The sequence below is a fragment of the Trachurus trachurus genome (genome assembly GCF_905171665.1).
Source record: "Trachurus trachurus genome assembly, chromosome: 1".
NCBI lineage: Eukaryota > Metazoa > Chordata > Actinopteri > Carangiformes > Carangidae > Trachurus > Trachurus trachurus.
In genome coordinates this window covers 13,748,123-13,763,881 of record NC_139891.1, presented here as the reverse complement: position 1 = coordinate 13,763,881, position 15,759 = coordinate 13,748,123, and the positions used below count along the sequence as shown (strand labels likewise).

Below are 15,759 nucleotides of genomic sequence, written 5' to 3'. Positions count from 1 at the left end.
ACACACACACACACACACACACACACACACACACACAAAATACGCGCTCTCTTTCTTTGGACGCCCAAGCGTAGTCCCTCAAGCCTGAGCCCGCGTCTTTAAAACTCATGAACAATAAGGACATGATTAAATCCAGAATGGATTCAGGAAGTAGTGAAACCATTTGAAAGGGCGAGGAGTGCTTTCACACAGTCCACTCCCTCCACCAGCACCACTCATGTCTGTGTGGTGGTGGCGGCCTCTGTCTTTTGAAGTTGTTGACTGCTCTGATGTCAAGTTCTGCAGACATTCTGTCACTTTATAATTTAGGATAATTTCATTTACTGCACACCACATATTGGGAGGTCTTTTTCTGTCGTAAAATTAAGAAAGGAAAAACACTGTGAAGTCTCAATAATGGCAGATAACAGAGTAATGCAAAGCAGAATTGAAGTGTATTGACCCTCTCTTCCTTCTCTTTTCATCTTCTCTTCATCAGAAATCATCGATGACCTTGCTCATCTTGTGGACAATACAGATGACAGGATTCGTAATGAGACAAGAAGGGTGAAGTTGGTGGAGACAAAGTCGGCCTCCTGTGGTGAGTCATCCTTGTTTTCCATGAAGCATCTGGGCATCAGGATCCACATTAAATTATATAGCTGGTTTGATTATAAGAATCATTTATTTACTTTTCTGCAGGTTACAGAGCAGGTGTCTGACAGGGTAACGCTTTTGTAAATACATACAGACATACAGGGCCTATCACGTCGAAGCAAAAAAGTTCAACATTATTATCTTTACCATTCAGAAACTGAGGAATGTCGACTCTATAGCTGCTTCAGTCCTCATCTCCAGAAAGAGTGGAGCTTAATGGACCAGAAACAGTTATGGTGATGGGGACAAGCCCTCTTGGCACAGAGCATGTGGGTGGTGAATGGTGGGTGGACTGACTGTGTCTGTCACGCCTGCTAACACAGTGTACTGGGCTTTTAAAGTGGGTCTCTCTCACTCCTCCTTTGAGAAATCCTCGAATATCTACCAAGGGTTGCAAATCAGGCCCCAAGTCATCAACCTCTGTTGTCTCAGCTCTAGATTTTGGTCAGTGGAGTTGAGTACTCTGAAAGGCTTTGTGAATTCATGAACCCTCCCTCTCCATTACCACAGATCTGCTTCAGTTTGTTTCACTCCTGATTTGTAACTCACAAAAGGAATTAGCGTCTCTTTTTTTTTTTCCTCTGTGGGTGTTGCTCTTCAGAGGAGATCGACTATCACGAGAGGTGCGGTAGCTGGCTCGAGCCAACCTATGGGATGTAGGAGCGTGAACCAGGCTTGGTTTACCCAGTGAATCTCCTGACAGCATTGCTATGGCAAAGTCTCTATTGTTAGTCTAGGAGACCCATTTAACAGGTGGCCATGGACAGAAGTAGAGTAGGCAGCGGGAGGGTCAGCCTCCCAGAATGCTTCATTCTGTCGGTCGTGTCCCCATGGTGCCCGAGCGTGAGTTTGTTTGAAGATCCCAGAGCTCGTATTGTTGTTGTTAGAATCAGGGCTCTTTCTTTTTGTTTAACTTGTTCTCTTGCCACCATGCCCCCTCCTCCCTCTCCTCAGTCCCAGGCTGAAGAATATTCATGGGGAATGCATGTGTATCTGTTTGCATTCATGTTATAGTGTGTGCACGTGCATGTATGTAAATGGGTCTAATGCGTGTGTATGTGTGTGTCAGACCTTCACTGACACACACACACACACACACACACAATGGAAAAATTCCCCTATGGTCTTCTTCACTCTCACCTCAATGCTCTCTTTCTTTTTTTTCCATTCCTCTCTGTCATCCCCCTGTTCGTCTTCCCAGTTGTTTGACACTCGTCTTTGTGTCAAGCAGAGAAAGAATTGAAAATACTACATGCCACAAATTGTTCTGAGGGCTTTTCCTCTTTCTCCATGGCAGTGTGTTTATAATTCCTTAGCTTTAAGGCTTTATTTATTTTTGAAACCACCTCTCACCCAAAGACGGCATTTGGTGTTATGTCTCAGCCGAGTCCCTGTAAAGTTAGGAACGTCTGACTTTGACAGCCGACAGCATACTTAACATAACTATTGGAAGCTGCCACATTGTAAAAGAGGTATCCTAGTTTTTACAGAGCAGTGTTGTGCTAAAAGCTTTGCAGAAATTTGAAGTGTGCTCCACTGTATAGTTATCAATATTTTTCAACAGGCATTTGCACGCTTCAGTTAGAGGAAAAAACAATTATGTGTGCATTCATGCATGCACCAGAGATCTTCAATAGGCAGCTTGAAGTTGGCAAAGAGCAGGGTGAGCTATGGGAAGGGCCATCCTCAGTACCTGAGCAAAAAGGCTGCACTGGCCCAAAACACTTCCACTGTTTTAGTAAGTGATGCCTATATAAAAGTAAATGTAAAAGTATATTATATATATATATATATATACACATACATATCAAAAGTGCTTGTAAGAGCAAACGGGTATTAAAGATGCACACACCACAGACAAACATTTAGTGCTACACACCTGATGAGCCTTATTCACAGAGTCATTACCACTTGTTTTAGCTGATTTTGGTGGGAATTGCGGAGGCTTTAGGTTGGGTTGGATTGGCAGTGTAGTCTCATGGACCAAAGAGGTCCCTTGAAGAGTAGTGTGAGTTCCCCAGAGTTTAGCCACCACCATCGAGCCACATCAGTGCATGGGCAGCCCATCTCCACAGAGCTAATCCTCAATTTGTAGAGGGACTCTACTGCAACCTCATGAATCCTGCAGGTGGCTCGCATCTCAAGTAAAGTGGGTTTGTTCTGTTTGGACTTGAGGGGATGTCTAAAGAGAGTCTCTTTAGAAGAGAGACTGCAGGTGAAGTGAAGTATTTGACAGTGTTGGAAAATAGCATTTTAACCCTGATCGACAGATCTCTGGTAGATTCCATTCTCACCTTCAACATTTCCTCCTGGTATAACCACCTCACCCCCAAACATAAAACAAAACTCTCCTACATGATCAATCAGGCCAGAAAAATAATCAACTCAACTCTATCTATCTATCTATCTATCTATCTATCTATCTATCTATCTATCTATCTATCTATCTATCTATCTATCTATCTATCTATCTATCTATCTATCTATCTATCTATCTATCTATCTATCATCTATCTATCTATCTATCTATCTATCTATCTATCTATCTATCTATCTATCTATCTATCTATCTATCTATCTATCTATCTATCTATCTGATGAAAGCCTTCCTTAACATAATAAATCCTGTTAATAATATTTCCACATTTTAGAATACTCTTATTGAGTGGCAAGTTATATTAACATTCCTAAATTAATCTATAAATATTTGAAATACTTTGATCTCATACATTCTTGCCAGGGTTTGAGTTAGAACAATTTAGCTTACGGTACATCGTAAAATGATATGGTTTTATCTACCAGCTGAATAGCTAACATTTTAGTCCCACTAATGTTTTGGCAGCAAAATAAATTTAATGAGATTTTCACAGAAACAAACAAATTCTTGAGTCATGGATAACAACGTTAGTTGGTTTGTCCCCGACTCCAGTGCTAATCTCAACAACTACTGGACGGATGGATTGCCATGAAATTCAATACAATCATTCACAGTCCCCAGTGATTCCTAATGACTTTGGTGAACCTGTGATTTTTTCCTGTCACACCAACACCAGTTCAGAGCACTTTGTCTGTCAAAATCTTAAACTAATACATGGAAATGTGTTCTTCCCAATGAATGAATGCTGACCCCATTGAAGCTATGAAAGTATGACCATATTCATATCTAAACTAATACTGAAAGTGAAAAAAATATACAAAAGTTTTTTTTTTTTTTTTTTTTTGTCATAATGCTCATTCGTACTGTGTGAAGAATTATGAGCCTCACTCTTGCCTTGTTAACATCTTTGTCCCCTCTCATAGGAGGTCATTGTTGCCTTTTTGGGTCCATAAATGTTCTTTGAACCATAAGTGAGGGGGCATGAATGCAGCAGTGAGTGTAGGTTCAGGGGTTGTCTCAGTCTGTTCAGGGCTCTCACCAATTATTATTTTTCCCTCTGTGATTTGTCTTACTGATGTGTCTGAAAATTGCAAAGATGGGATGAACCCAGACTTTGGCCTCCAAAGCTCCTGGGTGGTCAGTCTGTCAGCAGACACCAGCTACCCCCCTCAGCATCAGTGTCACAGCACAACCCTAATCTATTTGGCAAGCAAACGCCATTATTGTCATTAGTCTCTGGAGGCCTCCTGAGGGTCAGGAGTAGCTTGTTTAGTTACTGAGGCAGACAGGGATGGTGCAGAGAGAATAGGAGGGTGAGGGTCAGTGCGGTGTCTAATATAGCTTCATGACCGCCTATTCATGGCATTAGAGGGTGTAAGGGCCTCACTCAACAGTAACAACTGCATATGTTATACAGCTCCGCTTTTATTGCCATTGTTGCTCCAGCGTTATCCAATGGAGGTGCAGACAGATGTTGGACGGGGCTGAATTAAATGCTGATGTCTGAATCTGGGTGTTGCTTTGGTATCTTATACACCCAAACAAAGATAATTGCTGGAAGCGCATGTGTGTATGTGCACACTGGCATGCATGTGTGCATTTGCTTGAAGCACGAGGCTTTTAAAGAGCCATCACAAAACTATTTGTACGTGTGCTTCTGCTTCGACATTTATATTATGCTCACATGTGTAAGTTATCAGGAGGACAGGGCCTGTCTAGACCAGCGATAACTCCTCACAAGCGTGTCCCGTGGACTTTTATATTAACACCATCTTCTCGAATAAAATCAAAATACACTGCGTTCAAAGAATTTACTGCGTACAAAGAAAGAGACAATGATCCATAATTACACAAAATATAAATACGCAATAAGCTACAGACGTGCAAAGACATCTGGACTGCTTACAATCATACCCCATATCCTGGCAAAGAAACCAGCATCAGCCTAACATTTCATCAGACCACCAGTACCACCGCAAGCAATTAGTTCAGCATGGCTTATATCTCTCCCTGTGGGAAAGACAACCAATTAGGACGCGGAGGGGAACGTAGGAGGAGTGAGCCAAAGAATGAGAGAAATGTAAACCCAAAGTGAAAGAGCTGGGGAAAATACCGTCCGCATGCTAAATAACAATGGACAACTTCAGCCAGTGAGGGGACTGTCGACAGCCCTCAGTCCCGCCAGAGATGCAGTTGTTTGAAATCTTCACTCCCGCGTCATTCCAGAGGGGAAGTAGTGGGTGAACGTGTCCTTGGAGAAAGTTTTTCATATCTAATGTGTGTGTGGCATGGTTTGTGGTATAGGTCATAGAGTGTATATACTACACAGAGGGAAATACCACCACATCCTAAAGGCATTCAAGTGTTTATGATGAGTATATTTCAGCCAACCACTCTCACTTCTCTCTTATATACAGATATAGAAGTTGGCAGAGATGTGTAAATACATAAACCCTGACCCGATTGTAGATTTTACATATTTGACCAAGCATACTTGATGAAAATATCTGCTGATAAATCTGCAGTAAGCTAACATCTACTAATATACAGGTCCAGTGATATATTATTGCGGCTCTAGACATGGTCAGTAAAAAACAAAAAAGGTTTGTGAAATTATGGTGATATTTTGACTCAGTAGGAGAAGCACAGGTCTTGGTGACCAAAAGAAAGCTAAGAGACACATTTCTTTATACTAAGAATGGAAATTCCACCTGTCATAGATTTAACATTTTTTTCCTGGGTGGTGACTATAATAAAAACTCTAATATTTTCAGGTCCTGGGGGTAAAGCACTTTGATGAAGTGTGATTGAGCTTTTGCACGTTTTTTTTTTCTTTTCTACTTCCATACTATCAATGAAAAATAACGATTATCCTCCCAAGACCGAATCAGAAACATATGCCCATCACAGTTTGCAGTCTGTGGTAATAAAGCTTTTGTGGCTGTTGAATGCATGTAAATTGCATTAAGTCATCAACAGAAGGATGGCGAAATGCTGCTAGGGCATAAGCACTTGGGACTTGTGCTAGATCAAGGACTTTGTAAATCAGTAGTGAGGTATGTAGGCTTCTTACCTCCTCCAAGTGTATTCCCCTGTGTCTGCTGCATTCCCGTCCTTCTCTCAGCGTCTGTCTCAAATCAGGTTTTGGAGTTCCTCAGCTGCTTGAAATTTGGATTTTCGACATTACAGTCAGAGAGAATTTGCTGTTTTGTTTTGTTTTTTTTTCTTTGTTTTTTTTAAATATCACAGACGGTCATAGCAAAGTAAATACACCATGTTTACAGAAGAGAATTTACAGAATGCTTGTACATAAACATGTCACAGTCATTCACAAAATAGATAAGTTGCTCTGTTGCTCAGCTTCTCAGATCAGAGATAGTTTGTTGTAACTCAGCGAGAGTTATGACAATTGTTAGCTGCATTATTCAGCATTTTTCTTATTGTCAGCAAATCCCACCAAAAGAGACTAAAAGCAACAAGGTGTTACTCTGTCTCCAACTACTGTACAACTAACCCTTTGTTTCTGTCCATTTATTCCTGCTGAATATTTTTGAAAACAGTTTCTTTCTTTTTTCTTTTTTTTTTGTTAATGTTGGAAACTGTATCTTTCAACAAACGTTACTCAACCAGGAGTAAATTACTAAATATTTGCTGGGGACTATTTCCAGCTGTGGATTAATACACAGCTGGATTTTTTTAAACAATTATTTACAGAGACACTGTTTTTAGATCAATCTACAAAAAATAACAGTGACCTGACCATGTTTATAGTATTGAATGTACCATGTGCAACAATGTGGTTTTTGGTGGTACAGATATCATAAATAAACCCAGATCAGGTTTGGATACAAAAACAATATGTGACATTAGCAGCAAATTGTTTCAGTGTTTCCATTAGTTTAAGGATTCGTTGATATTTTAACTGCCATTAGCCTTGACCTTTAGATTTCTAACTGTTACCTCTTGTTGCCATGTGGGGCCGCCAGCGTTGGCGATTACCTTGTGAAGCTCCAACTTGGCACAACTAGTTTGGCGTTTGCCATCTGATCTGACTTTTTCTCCCTCTCCCTCCTACAGGGATGCTGGTGGTGATCGTGCTGCTTCTTATAGCCATCGTAGTGGTTGCTGTGTGGCCTGTGTAGGTGACGAGGACAGCGGTGATCTTGGACCTGTGGTGGACGACGACCGCAGTGACAGAGTGGTGCAGAACGCCAGATACACATTGCACACATGTACAAACACACTGTCTCTCATCAGATTTTATTTTCTTATTCTCAATCTTCATGTTTAAAAAGGTCACAGGTGACTGCCCAGCCATGGTAATGTGAAATGAAAGTACTTTGCTTCCTGGAGAACAATGGCTCTGGTACCCTGCAGTAGATATATTGATTGGGTGTAATTTGTCCTCTTTAATAGTTTTGTGGAGCTCATTCCACCAAACAATCAGACAGTTAATTATGTGGAGTATTGTAATCATTTGGAAAAGTGTTTTAGTCTGGACTGTAATGAATATTGACCAACAGTTGGACCTCCCACAGGTAACGGGAGCCTTTCTTCCATAAGTCTGTCTGTGGTCTAGGCTGAGCCTCACACTGGGTACAATTATTCCGCAAGCTTTGCAATATTCACACTCACTTATATTTACCCATGCATTACTGTAGCAGCTGTAATGTTATCATTTGTCTTAGGATTTTACAATGTTTATAGAGTAGCTCTCAGCCAAAACAAACAGCTCTGCTGTGTTACTAACATGGCTATTTTCCTTCCTTGTAAATCAACTCGGCTTGTAATTTCTAATAAATGACATTTCCAGTTAATGGTCCCTGGACTCTGTGTTCATGCCCAAGGCCCTCACTCTGGACGAGTGTTTTGTAACATGATATTTAGCTGGTGTGGACCTTTAACAAAGCTGAACAATAGTACTAGTAACACCTCCATATTTCCATTATGAAATCTGCATAGTATTTTTTTATCCAATGTACTTGTAATGTTATGAAGTGGCAACGAGTAAAAAAAACAGCGGAATATTATTTACATTAGTAATAACCTTAAAACAAGATAAATAGAAAGAATAATTCAAAGCAACAGAGGCAAATGATTTTTCAATGTAACAAGAGTTTATTTCAACTGAAAATCTGAATTTAGTTCTACCAGGTTGGTGTGTTCAGTAGTTATTATTTCCTTCTTTAATGGCAACGATCTAAACAACCACAAGTAAAAAAAAAAGTTGATAAAGACAATAAAATCCACAATGTCTTGTGTCATTAAATATATTCATATATAATAACCATAATATATTAGTACGCATTGTAAAACAACATTGCAAAAAGTCTTCGCAATGGTGACAACTAAACAACATTTACAATTCATAGTATGAACACAAAGCAATGCTTTGACAGGTATGTGTGTAGCGTTTCATCAGGAAGCTTGTCAAACCATTGCTCAGGAGACGGATGTAAAATTTACAGCATGAGGCTTCAGAGACTGGAGAGGTGTGATTACAGATTACATTGTGCCAAACGGAAAAACAAAGCCATGTAACGTCATGTTGTAGGATTTACAACGAAAGGCAGGAATGTGTAAATATGTGTGTCTTGTCGTCACAGCCTTGGGAAAGCCACCGGCACGTTGAGTCACATTAGAGTGAAATTACAATCGTTTGATTGGTTGTACAATAAAAAAAAAGAAAATAAAGACAAACTCCATTAAACCCAAAAATGCACTGAGAAGTTCTTCTGCAGTTTGGTCATCTGTACTTTCTCTCTTTCAGCTTTAGCCCAGGTGATTTTCATTTCTCAGAGTTTAAAAAGTCCTTCTAATTTGTTATCATCTGTGATGCATTTTAGTCCGTTCAGAAAATTTCCTGGACAAATGAACACATTTATGAGATAGTGGAATCAAAAATGATGACCATTTGAAAAAAAATGAAGTCCGTGACATTAAAACCATGTGTTTTTAAACAATTTCCATAAACAATTTCCAAACAGTTACCTGTGTTGTGAAAGAGTTTACAGTGTGCTGGAGTAAATGTGATTTTGTGAAGCAAGAAATATTAGCAACTTCAAAAGTGTTGCTCAGTGTGTTAAGGGATGGACTGTGAGGAAACCCAGTTTATGGTGTATCACATACACTGTGGGCTTCTTTTTTTTCTTTTTTACAAACCTGAGCAGTGTTTTTTTTTCTTTTTCTTTTTTTTCTTTTTCTTTTCTTTTTCTTTTTTTTTTTTTTACCAGGCATTCCTCAGAAATTCAAACTGAACTGCATACAAATAAATGAGCAATGTGGTTTGAATCAAGCAGCGTCAAGTGATTGCAATTCACCCCATTTCGCCCTGTGCAAGTGTAGAAGTGAAGAGAATTAACGTGACAGGTCAATGGGAGACGGCAGCTTCTGACTGGTTGCACTGTGGCCTTTTCATGAATGTACAGTCATGTATTGTGTTTGCAAGACCATGTGTGGACTTTAAAGGTATTTATCTCCAATCTCACAGCACTGCAGGAGGTACTCCACATGAATACCAGCCAGCGTGCGGTGGATTTCAAAATACTTGAGTGTTTTCAAATAATTGTTGATCGGGCAAGTTTTCATTTTTCTGACCTGCATTAGGGTTACTTTCTGCACCGTATGAGGTAAGGAAATTATTTTCTTTTCATTATGCCTATTCTCATTGCCTCCCACAATGTGCATTGATTAGTGGTTCACTTCACTCAGATTTGGTGTTTGGCAGCTGTACCATAGTGAGAGGCAGAGGTCAGGCTGGTTTTCTTCCTTTGTCTTTAAAAATACATTTTCATGCAGTTTCTTTGAGCTGGTTTTAAGAAATATATTTCTAAAGAGACAAATCATACAAATGTTGCACTTGTTTCTTTGTCAGTATTGTCAGCACTGAGAGTGTGCAGTACCTGCAGTTGCACTTTCACCTGCACAGATCTGCATCCACTTTGCACAATAATCTACCTGGAGTAACTTTCACAGCACTAATCATTTTTTGCAGAACAAGGGTGATATAATCATTAAAATGTTGATGATTATGTTTAAAGGAAAAAAATACCTATTTTTTTTAGCCACTTAACTAAAATGCATTACATTATTATTATTACATTATTTCCATTAGCTCTACCCACAAACAACTTGTGATTTTGTAATGTTTTGATCTAATCTTTTCATAACATTCAATGTGGCCTCTTGTCCTGTTGCAAGTCAGTTGTAAACACAACACAGACCTGCTGGAGTTGTCAAATAAAAAAAATAGAAAAACAACAACCCAAAAACAGTTACTGTAAGTACTGAAGGTGAAATTGTGTAATTTTAACATCAGCTGCACCAGTTAGAGAACTAAACATTATTATCGCAAATTAGAAGCCTTCACATGCAGGTTTGTACACATGCTGAACCACCAAAATTAAGCAGTTACATCTGAAGTGGGAAGGTAGTGGCATGAAAATATGCTTGAGGTTAGTCAGTTCAAATGCTTTAGTCAATACTGTGTTCATCCTTGGTTTCTTTTCACCTGCATATTCAGATTTTTGTAAACAGTGAAGTAGGACGACAGATTTCTTGTTTCTTGAGTTGTGCACCTGATTTTGTACAACAATGGAGAAAAATTGAAAACTAAATGTAGCGTCTGTGTCTGCGGTTTAGAAAAAAATCGTCTTTATGGCACAGTTCTGAGAAAAATGTCTGCCTCAATTAGCACAGTGAAGACTTTAGATGAAACAAGCTCGCTTCTTAGCTAAGAATACAAGAAAACCATGCAGAGGCAAAATTGCAGTGGTTATTATAAGAGGGTTTTTTTTTTCTGTGTCATCTTTGCACCAGCAGAAAATGTCCATAAAATTAAAACATTAAAATATAATGATTTCATACTGAGATAATGAAAACAAACACAAATAACTTTATATACTGGTAATAGGTGCAAATTCGGCAAATCCACAAGAGAGACAAAATCTCAAAGTAAAATAAACCATAAAACCAAATCTGCAAGGTGAGCTCCTTCAACAAAAGTTCACTAGAAAAGACAAATCATCCTAAATAATTCTCTTCATGCTTCTACACAAAAAAGCAGCGACATAAACAGTCTCTTCTCTGTCCGTGGTCCATCTCTCATCCTTTTTTTCCCTCCTTTTAAATCACACACTCAGATTTCTCTTGAATTCCTCTTCCCCTCCAGCCTCCTCTTCTACCTTTCCCGCCTTACGGCTTCTTGCACTTGCCTTTCTTCTCCCGCTGCTGGAACTTCCTGAGCCTGCGCGCCCACGTGTCCCTCCACTGGATAACCAGGCTGCCTTTGTCTGCCACCACTCCGCTCTGGCCGGGGGAGTCCTCGTCATTCCCTAGCAGCAGATACTTCTTCCCGGGCTTGATCTTGGGACACTTGCAGGCCACATCCTTGGCACGGACCCACAGGAACTGGTCCCCTCTGCGGATGCGGCTCTCCCCCTGCTTGTAGACGGAGATGATGTTGACGGTGAACTTCCACCACTCGCCGGCTTTGTCTGCCTTCAGAATGTGCACCTGGACGGCTGCGGAGTGAGGTCGGGGAGCAAAGGAGAGAACACAAAATCACTTAATATGACATTTCTTTCCTTAACATGCAAACCACAGCTCTAAACACCAAGAGTTTGCCCACAATAGTATGTGGTGCAGTGCTTCTCATTCTTTCCATGCCTTGCCATGGTAATACAGTCACATACACTCCTGGGCTTCTGAGACAAACTTTTCCCCTATAACATTTTCTACTCCGCTGAAATTTGTCTGTCATTGGATATTTATTGAGGTGATTAAATAAGATACAGTGGGTCAACTAACCGCCACTCCTGCATGAAGATATGCAGCTATTTTTATTCCTTTAATGGCATCCTGCTTTTTGCTTCAATTTGCTGCATCAGCTCCTCATCCAGGAGTAACCACCACATTCAAAGATCTCTGTCCTGATGGAAGGAAAGGAGCTTTCTTTTTTCTTCCAAGAACACTGGCCCCTTTTCCTTTTTCCAGCTGTGGCCATTATTCAAACACCAGCTCACTGTGAGCAAAGAGTTTGCAGCTAAAATCAAATACAGCACAGGCAAGAGACTGGCAATGGCCGCTGTGTGAGTGCCCATGTTGCGGCAAAGCGGAGAGGGGAGCATGTTGTAGCACCCAAACCTTCAGATTTTTCACAAAAACTCTGTATCAAAACAACTTTGATTTCTTTAACAATTTCTATTTCTATTTTACTGGTTTTTATTTAACTGGTGTTACTCTGCTTCAGATTTGTCCCATAAATCATAAGTTGGCCTCTGCTGCTATTAAAGGAGCATAAACAGTTTTAACATGGAATGGATGGAATTAAATATTTGACAACTTTATTGCAAGAAAATTAATTTATTTTCTTTGGATTTCCACTGGAGCATGTGTGGAATAAACAACAATGAGCTTGGCACGGGTGTCAGCACTGACTCAGTCATGCTGCAGTCATTAAGCAGCTGATAACACTAATAAAAATGAACTGGCAATATAATCAAGTAATGAATGGAGAACTTAGAAAAGTGGTGATGTAAGTAAATTGGTACCCATGTCCTATACGTACAAAATGATACCTTAAGTTCATGAATGGACCCTCATGTGGAATAAATACTGTTTATAACCTCAGTGGGAAAGGCTGGTCCATGGTCCAGCTGTGATGTACAGCTGCACATGTCCATTACTACTGACAGAGCAGTGTGATTTGTAATGTGATTAGAAGGCAGGGTAGGCCTATTAGAGACGTTAGCTGGAAAGACACTCAGTGATATCACATGATGAATGAACTGGTATGGTCCTCAGAGAGATAGAGAGGAAGAGAAAGAAAGAGTGGAGGAATGGAGAAGAGAGCGCTGGCTCTCGTGGATCCTGCCCCATCAATATGTATTATATTGACCAGATCTCTATTAAGCTCCATTAAAGTTCTCCTGTGCTTATGGGACAACGTTGGAAATGAGGCACCTTGTTACAGGGTCACTGGTTTCCCCTTCAGTGTACAGCTAATGGAGCTGAACATCATGGCAGAGTTAAGAGTGGATCCTATATTCAGGGCAGGTTGTGAGCCATATACAGTACGTATGTCTTGGATCACTTCCTTGGCAGTCACACTTAATTGAACGCTGCAGATCTAAAACTGCTTCTAAGACATTTTTTCTTCTTGACTAAAATGTAGCATAGTAAGCTCCCGAGTTTGAGAACTGAAAACAAACCATAATTTTAGGTTTAACTTGAGTATTTGATATTTTGCGCCGATCTGGTGTAATGCTGAAACATTAGCATAAAGACCCGACACAAAGGGAAATGGCATGTCTGGCCACTACCAAATTGACAGAATATGCCTTGTTTGTTTAATCTGTACAAAACCCTAAGTGTAAGAATGATAAGTTGTGGTTTTGCAGCGGGTAATATCCCGGACTATTTCTTGGCCGGGGTGCAGTAAGTTCCTTGAGTTTTTGTGGGTTGCCAGGCATCTAGTATAGACTCCAAGAAGTCACTGCCCCTGCCCAAAAAATACTCTGTAAATTCACAAAATTGGGCTTTTCCCTGTGTAAGAAATGTACGACACAGATTTAAGTTGGCCTTGTTTTGCTTTTTCAGTCCCAGTATAAATATAAGTTGGTCTGTTTCTTGCTGTGTTGCAATGTCACAAACTTTAGTGCCTACTTTTCTTAGTGTGAGCGGATCATTAAGTTTCACAACACAAGGCTACATGGCTGTTGGCTAACATCATGACCTGATAGTGACCTTTGCGCCGATGCCAGCTTCCACCAGGTGCTCTTCTCTCTTTGTGTTTGGACAACAATCAGTGTGTACTGTGGACATTGAAATGCCTTGAATAGTTATCCCTTGCATTTCCATGCCCAACCCCCAGCATCCCTGTGCGTCTTGTGTATCGAACACAGAAGCTTGTAGCGTCGTTTCCCGAGGCAGCATGGAGCCCAGATCCCCTGCTGCTCTTTTCAAAACAGTCCAAAGCCACAGCGCTCTGCAGCTATTCTGCAGATTTACATTGCTCTTGACTTTTCGATCAGCTTCGCTAAGCTCACGTGTTGTAAACACTGTACAGGTGTCTTGTTCTGGCCTGTTATGAATTGTGAATATGCTCTTGAAAAACTATGGATGGATATGACAAGAAGCTCAGTGGTTCTCATGTACATAACCAGCACAAAGCCCCCCTGGTGTAGGCAAGGCAAGGCGAAAGTGGATTACACTGTGGATAATGTAGCACTTAACCCACATTGGACAGATGGATTAAATTAAATGTGGGTTTTTTTTTTTTTTTTTTTTTTACAATAACTGGCTTATAAAAAAAGGTTTGAAGTGAAAAGCATATTACCCAGATTGTGAGCATATGTTTTAAAAGTATTTTTTGAAAACACTTCTATTTGTTTATTACTCTGCTGTACATACAGTAAATACATTCATCCATATGAATAATCTTAATATCAAAAAAAGAAATGTTCTCTGCAGTCTTATAGTTAAATTGCACTAAAATTGTACTTGTTTCTCAAGTTTCCAGAGCTTTCTCTAGTTCAATCTTCCTAATACTCTGCCTTGAACTCTGCCCCTCGTATAAAAATGTCCTGCTCCAACTCACAAAAACACTGGTGGTGGTATCTCAAACATCAGTACCAGCAGATTCCCTACACTTCACACACACACACACACACACACACACACACACACACACACACACACACACACACACACACACACACACACACACACACACACACACACACACACACACACACACACACGGACGCAAATGGCAAATCAGTTGGAAGGCCCATGAGGGTACTCAGTAACATGTTGAGTGATGTTTTCTGTAGCAGGAAATCCTGATGTCTTTTTTACCTTTACACCTCTCCACCCTTGGATGGATGTTGCCAGCTGTTATCACTGGAGTGTTACATAGCTGCTGACAGAAATGTTCCACTGATAAAATCACTGTTATCTATATCCGTAGATATTAGATTAGAAAGTTTGAACCTGAATTTGAAGGGGCGGTTGACACATCATCTGCTTTTTTTGACAAACAGGGGAAAAAAGGAAAAAGACAAAAACAGCAATGCGGCTGACACATTCATGCATGAGCTGGTCCATTTTTCAGAGACAAGGCTCTTCTCACGACATCAGCACCAAAGTTGGCATCGGTGGAAGAGGAGGTGTCTATAAGCTGACCCCCTAACTCCTCCAAATCCCCGCAGAACAAAGCACCGGCCTGTCTGTCAAGATGCTGAGGTATGCTGCAGGATGCCGCTGCTTGGTTGACCAGTTCAGCAGCCTGACTTCAATCAGGGGAGGGGACAGAGGGAGGGGAAGAGAGGGGAGAGGTCATACGTCTTATCCACACCTTGAATGGCGTGGCGGACGGACGCTCACAGGAATGCAGCGAGAAACACATTGGTAGTGGGGGAAGTGGGCCGCCTTAATGAGGATCTCTTAGAGAGCACCCACTGTCCGTCACACTGCTTTTGCTTTATCCGCTTGGGTCTTTAAATGCCAGCTCAGAGACAATTCCACACACACACACATACACCTCAGCCTAATTCTTTATCCTGTCCTTTTTTTCTTTCTGTTTGTCGGCTTCTCTCTTCCTCCTTTAAGATTGCTCTCTTCTGTTTGATCCATTGTCTCTGTGCTCAGAACGCTGGAGTAAGCCATCAGTGAAACGCCTCTCCTGTAAACTATAGCAGCTCCCCAGCAACGTGGGGAGGACACACCGCAAAGGGAGTAAACAG

The 15,759-nt window shown here is 40.6% G+C and overlaps 2 protein-coding genes across 3 annotated transcripts in view; one reads left to right on the top strand and one right to left on the bottom strand.

The window, feature by feature from the left end:
* The window catches only part of stx8 (syntaxin 8), a 41,197-nt gene extending 33,374 nt beyond the window's left edge, over positions 1-7,823 (top strand). The window contains exons 7-8 of the mRNA XM_083981850.1: positions 479-580; positions 7,091-7,823. Of these exons, the coding sequence (XP_083837976.1) occupies positions 479-580; positions 7,091-7,155 (167 nt within the window). The 3' untranslated portion in view covers positions 7,156-7,823. The remainder of the gene's footprint in view (positions 1-478; positions 581-7,090) is intronic.
* Positions 7,824-8,127: 304 nt separating this feature from the next.
* The window catches only part of ntn1a (netrin 1a), a 61,604-nt gene continuing 53,972 nt past the window's right edge, over positions 8,128-15,759 (bottom strand). For both annotated transcript variants that reach the window (XM_083981831.1, XM_083981832.1), the window contains one exon: positions 8,128-11,535. In XM_083981831.1, the coding sequence (XP_083837957.1) occupies positions 11,207-11,535 (329 nt within the window). In that variant the 3' untranslated portion in view covers positions 8,128-11,206. The remainder of the gene's footprint in view (positions 11,536-15,759) is intronic.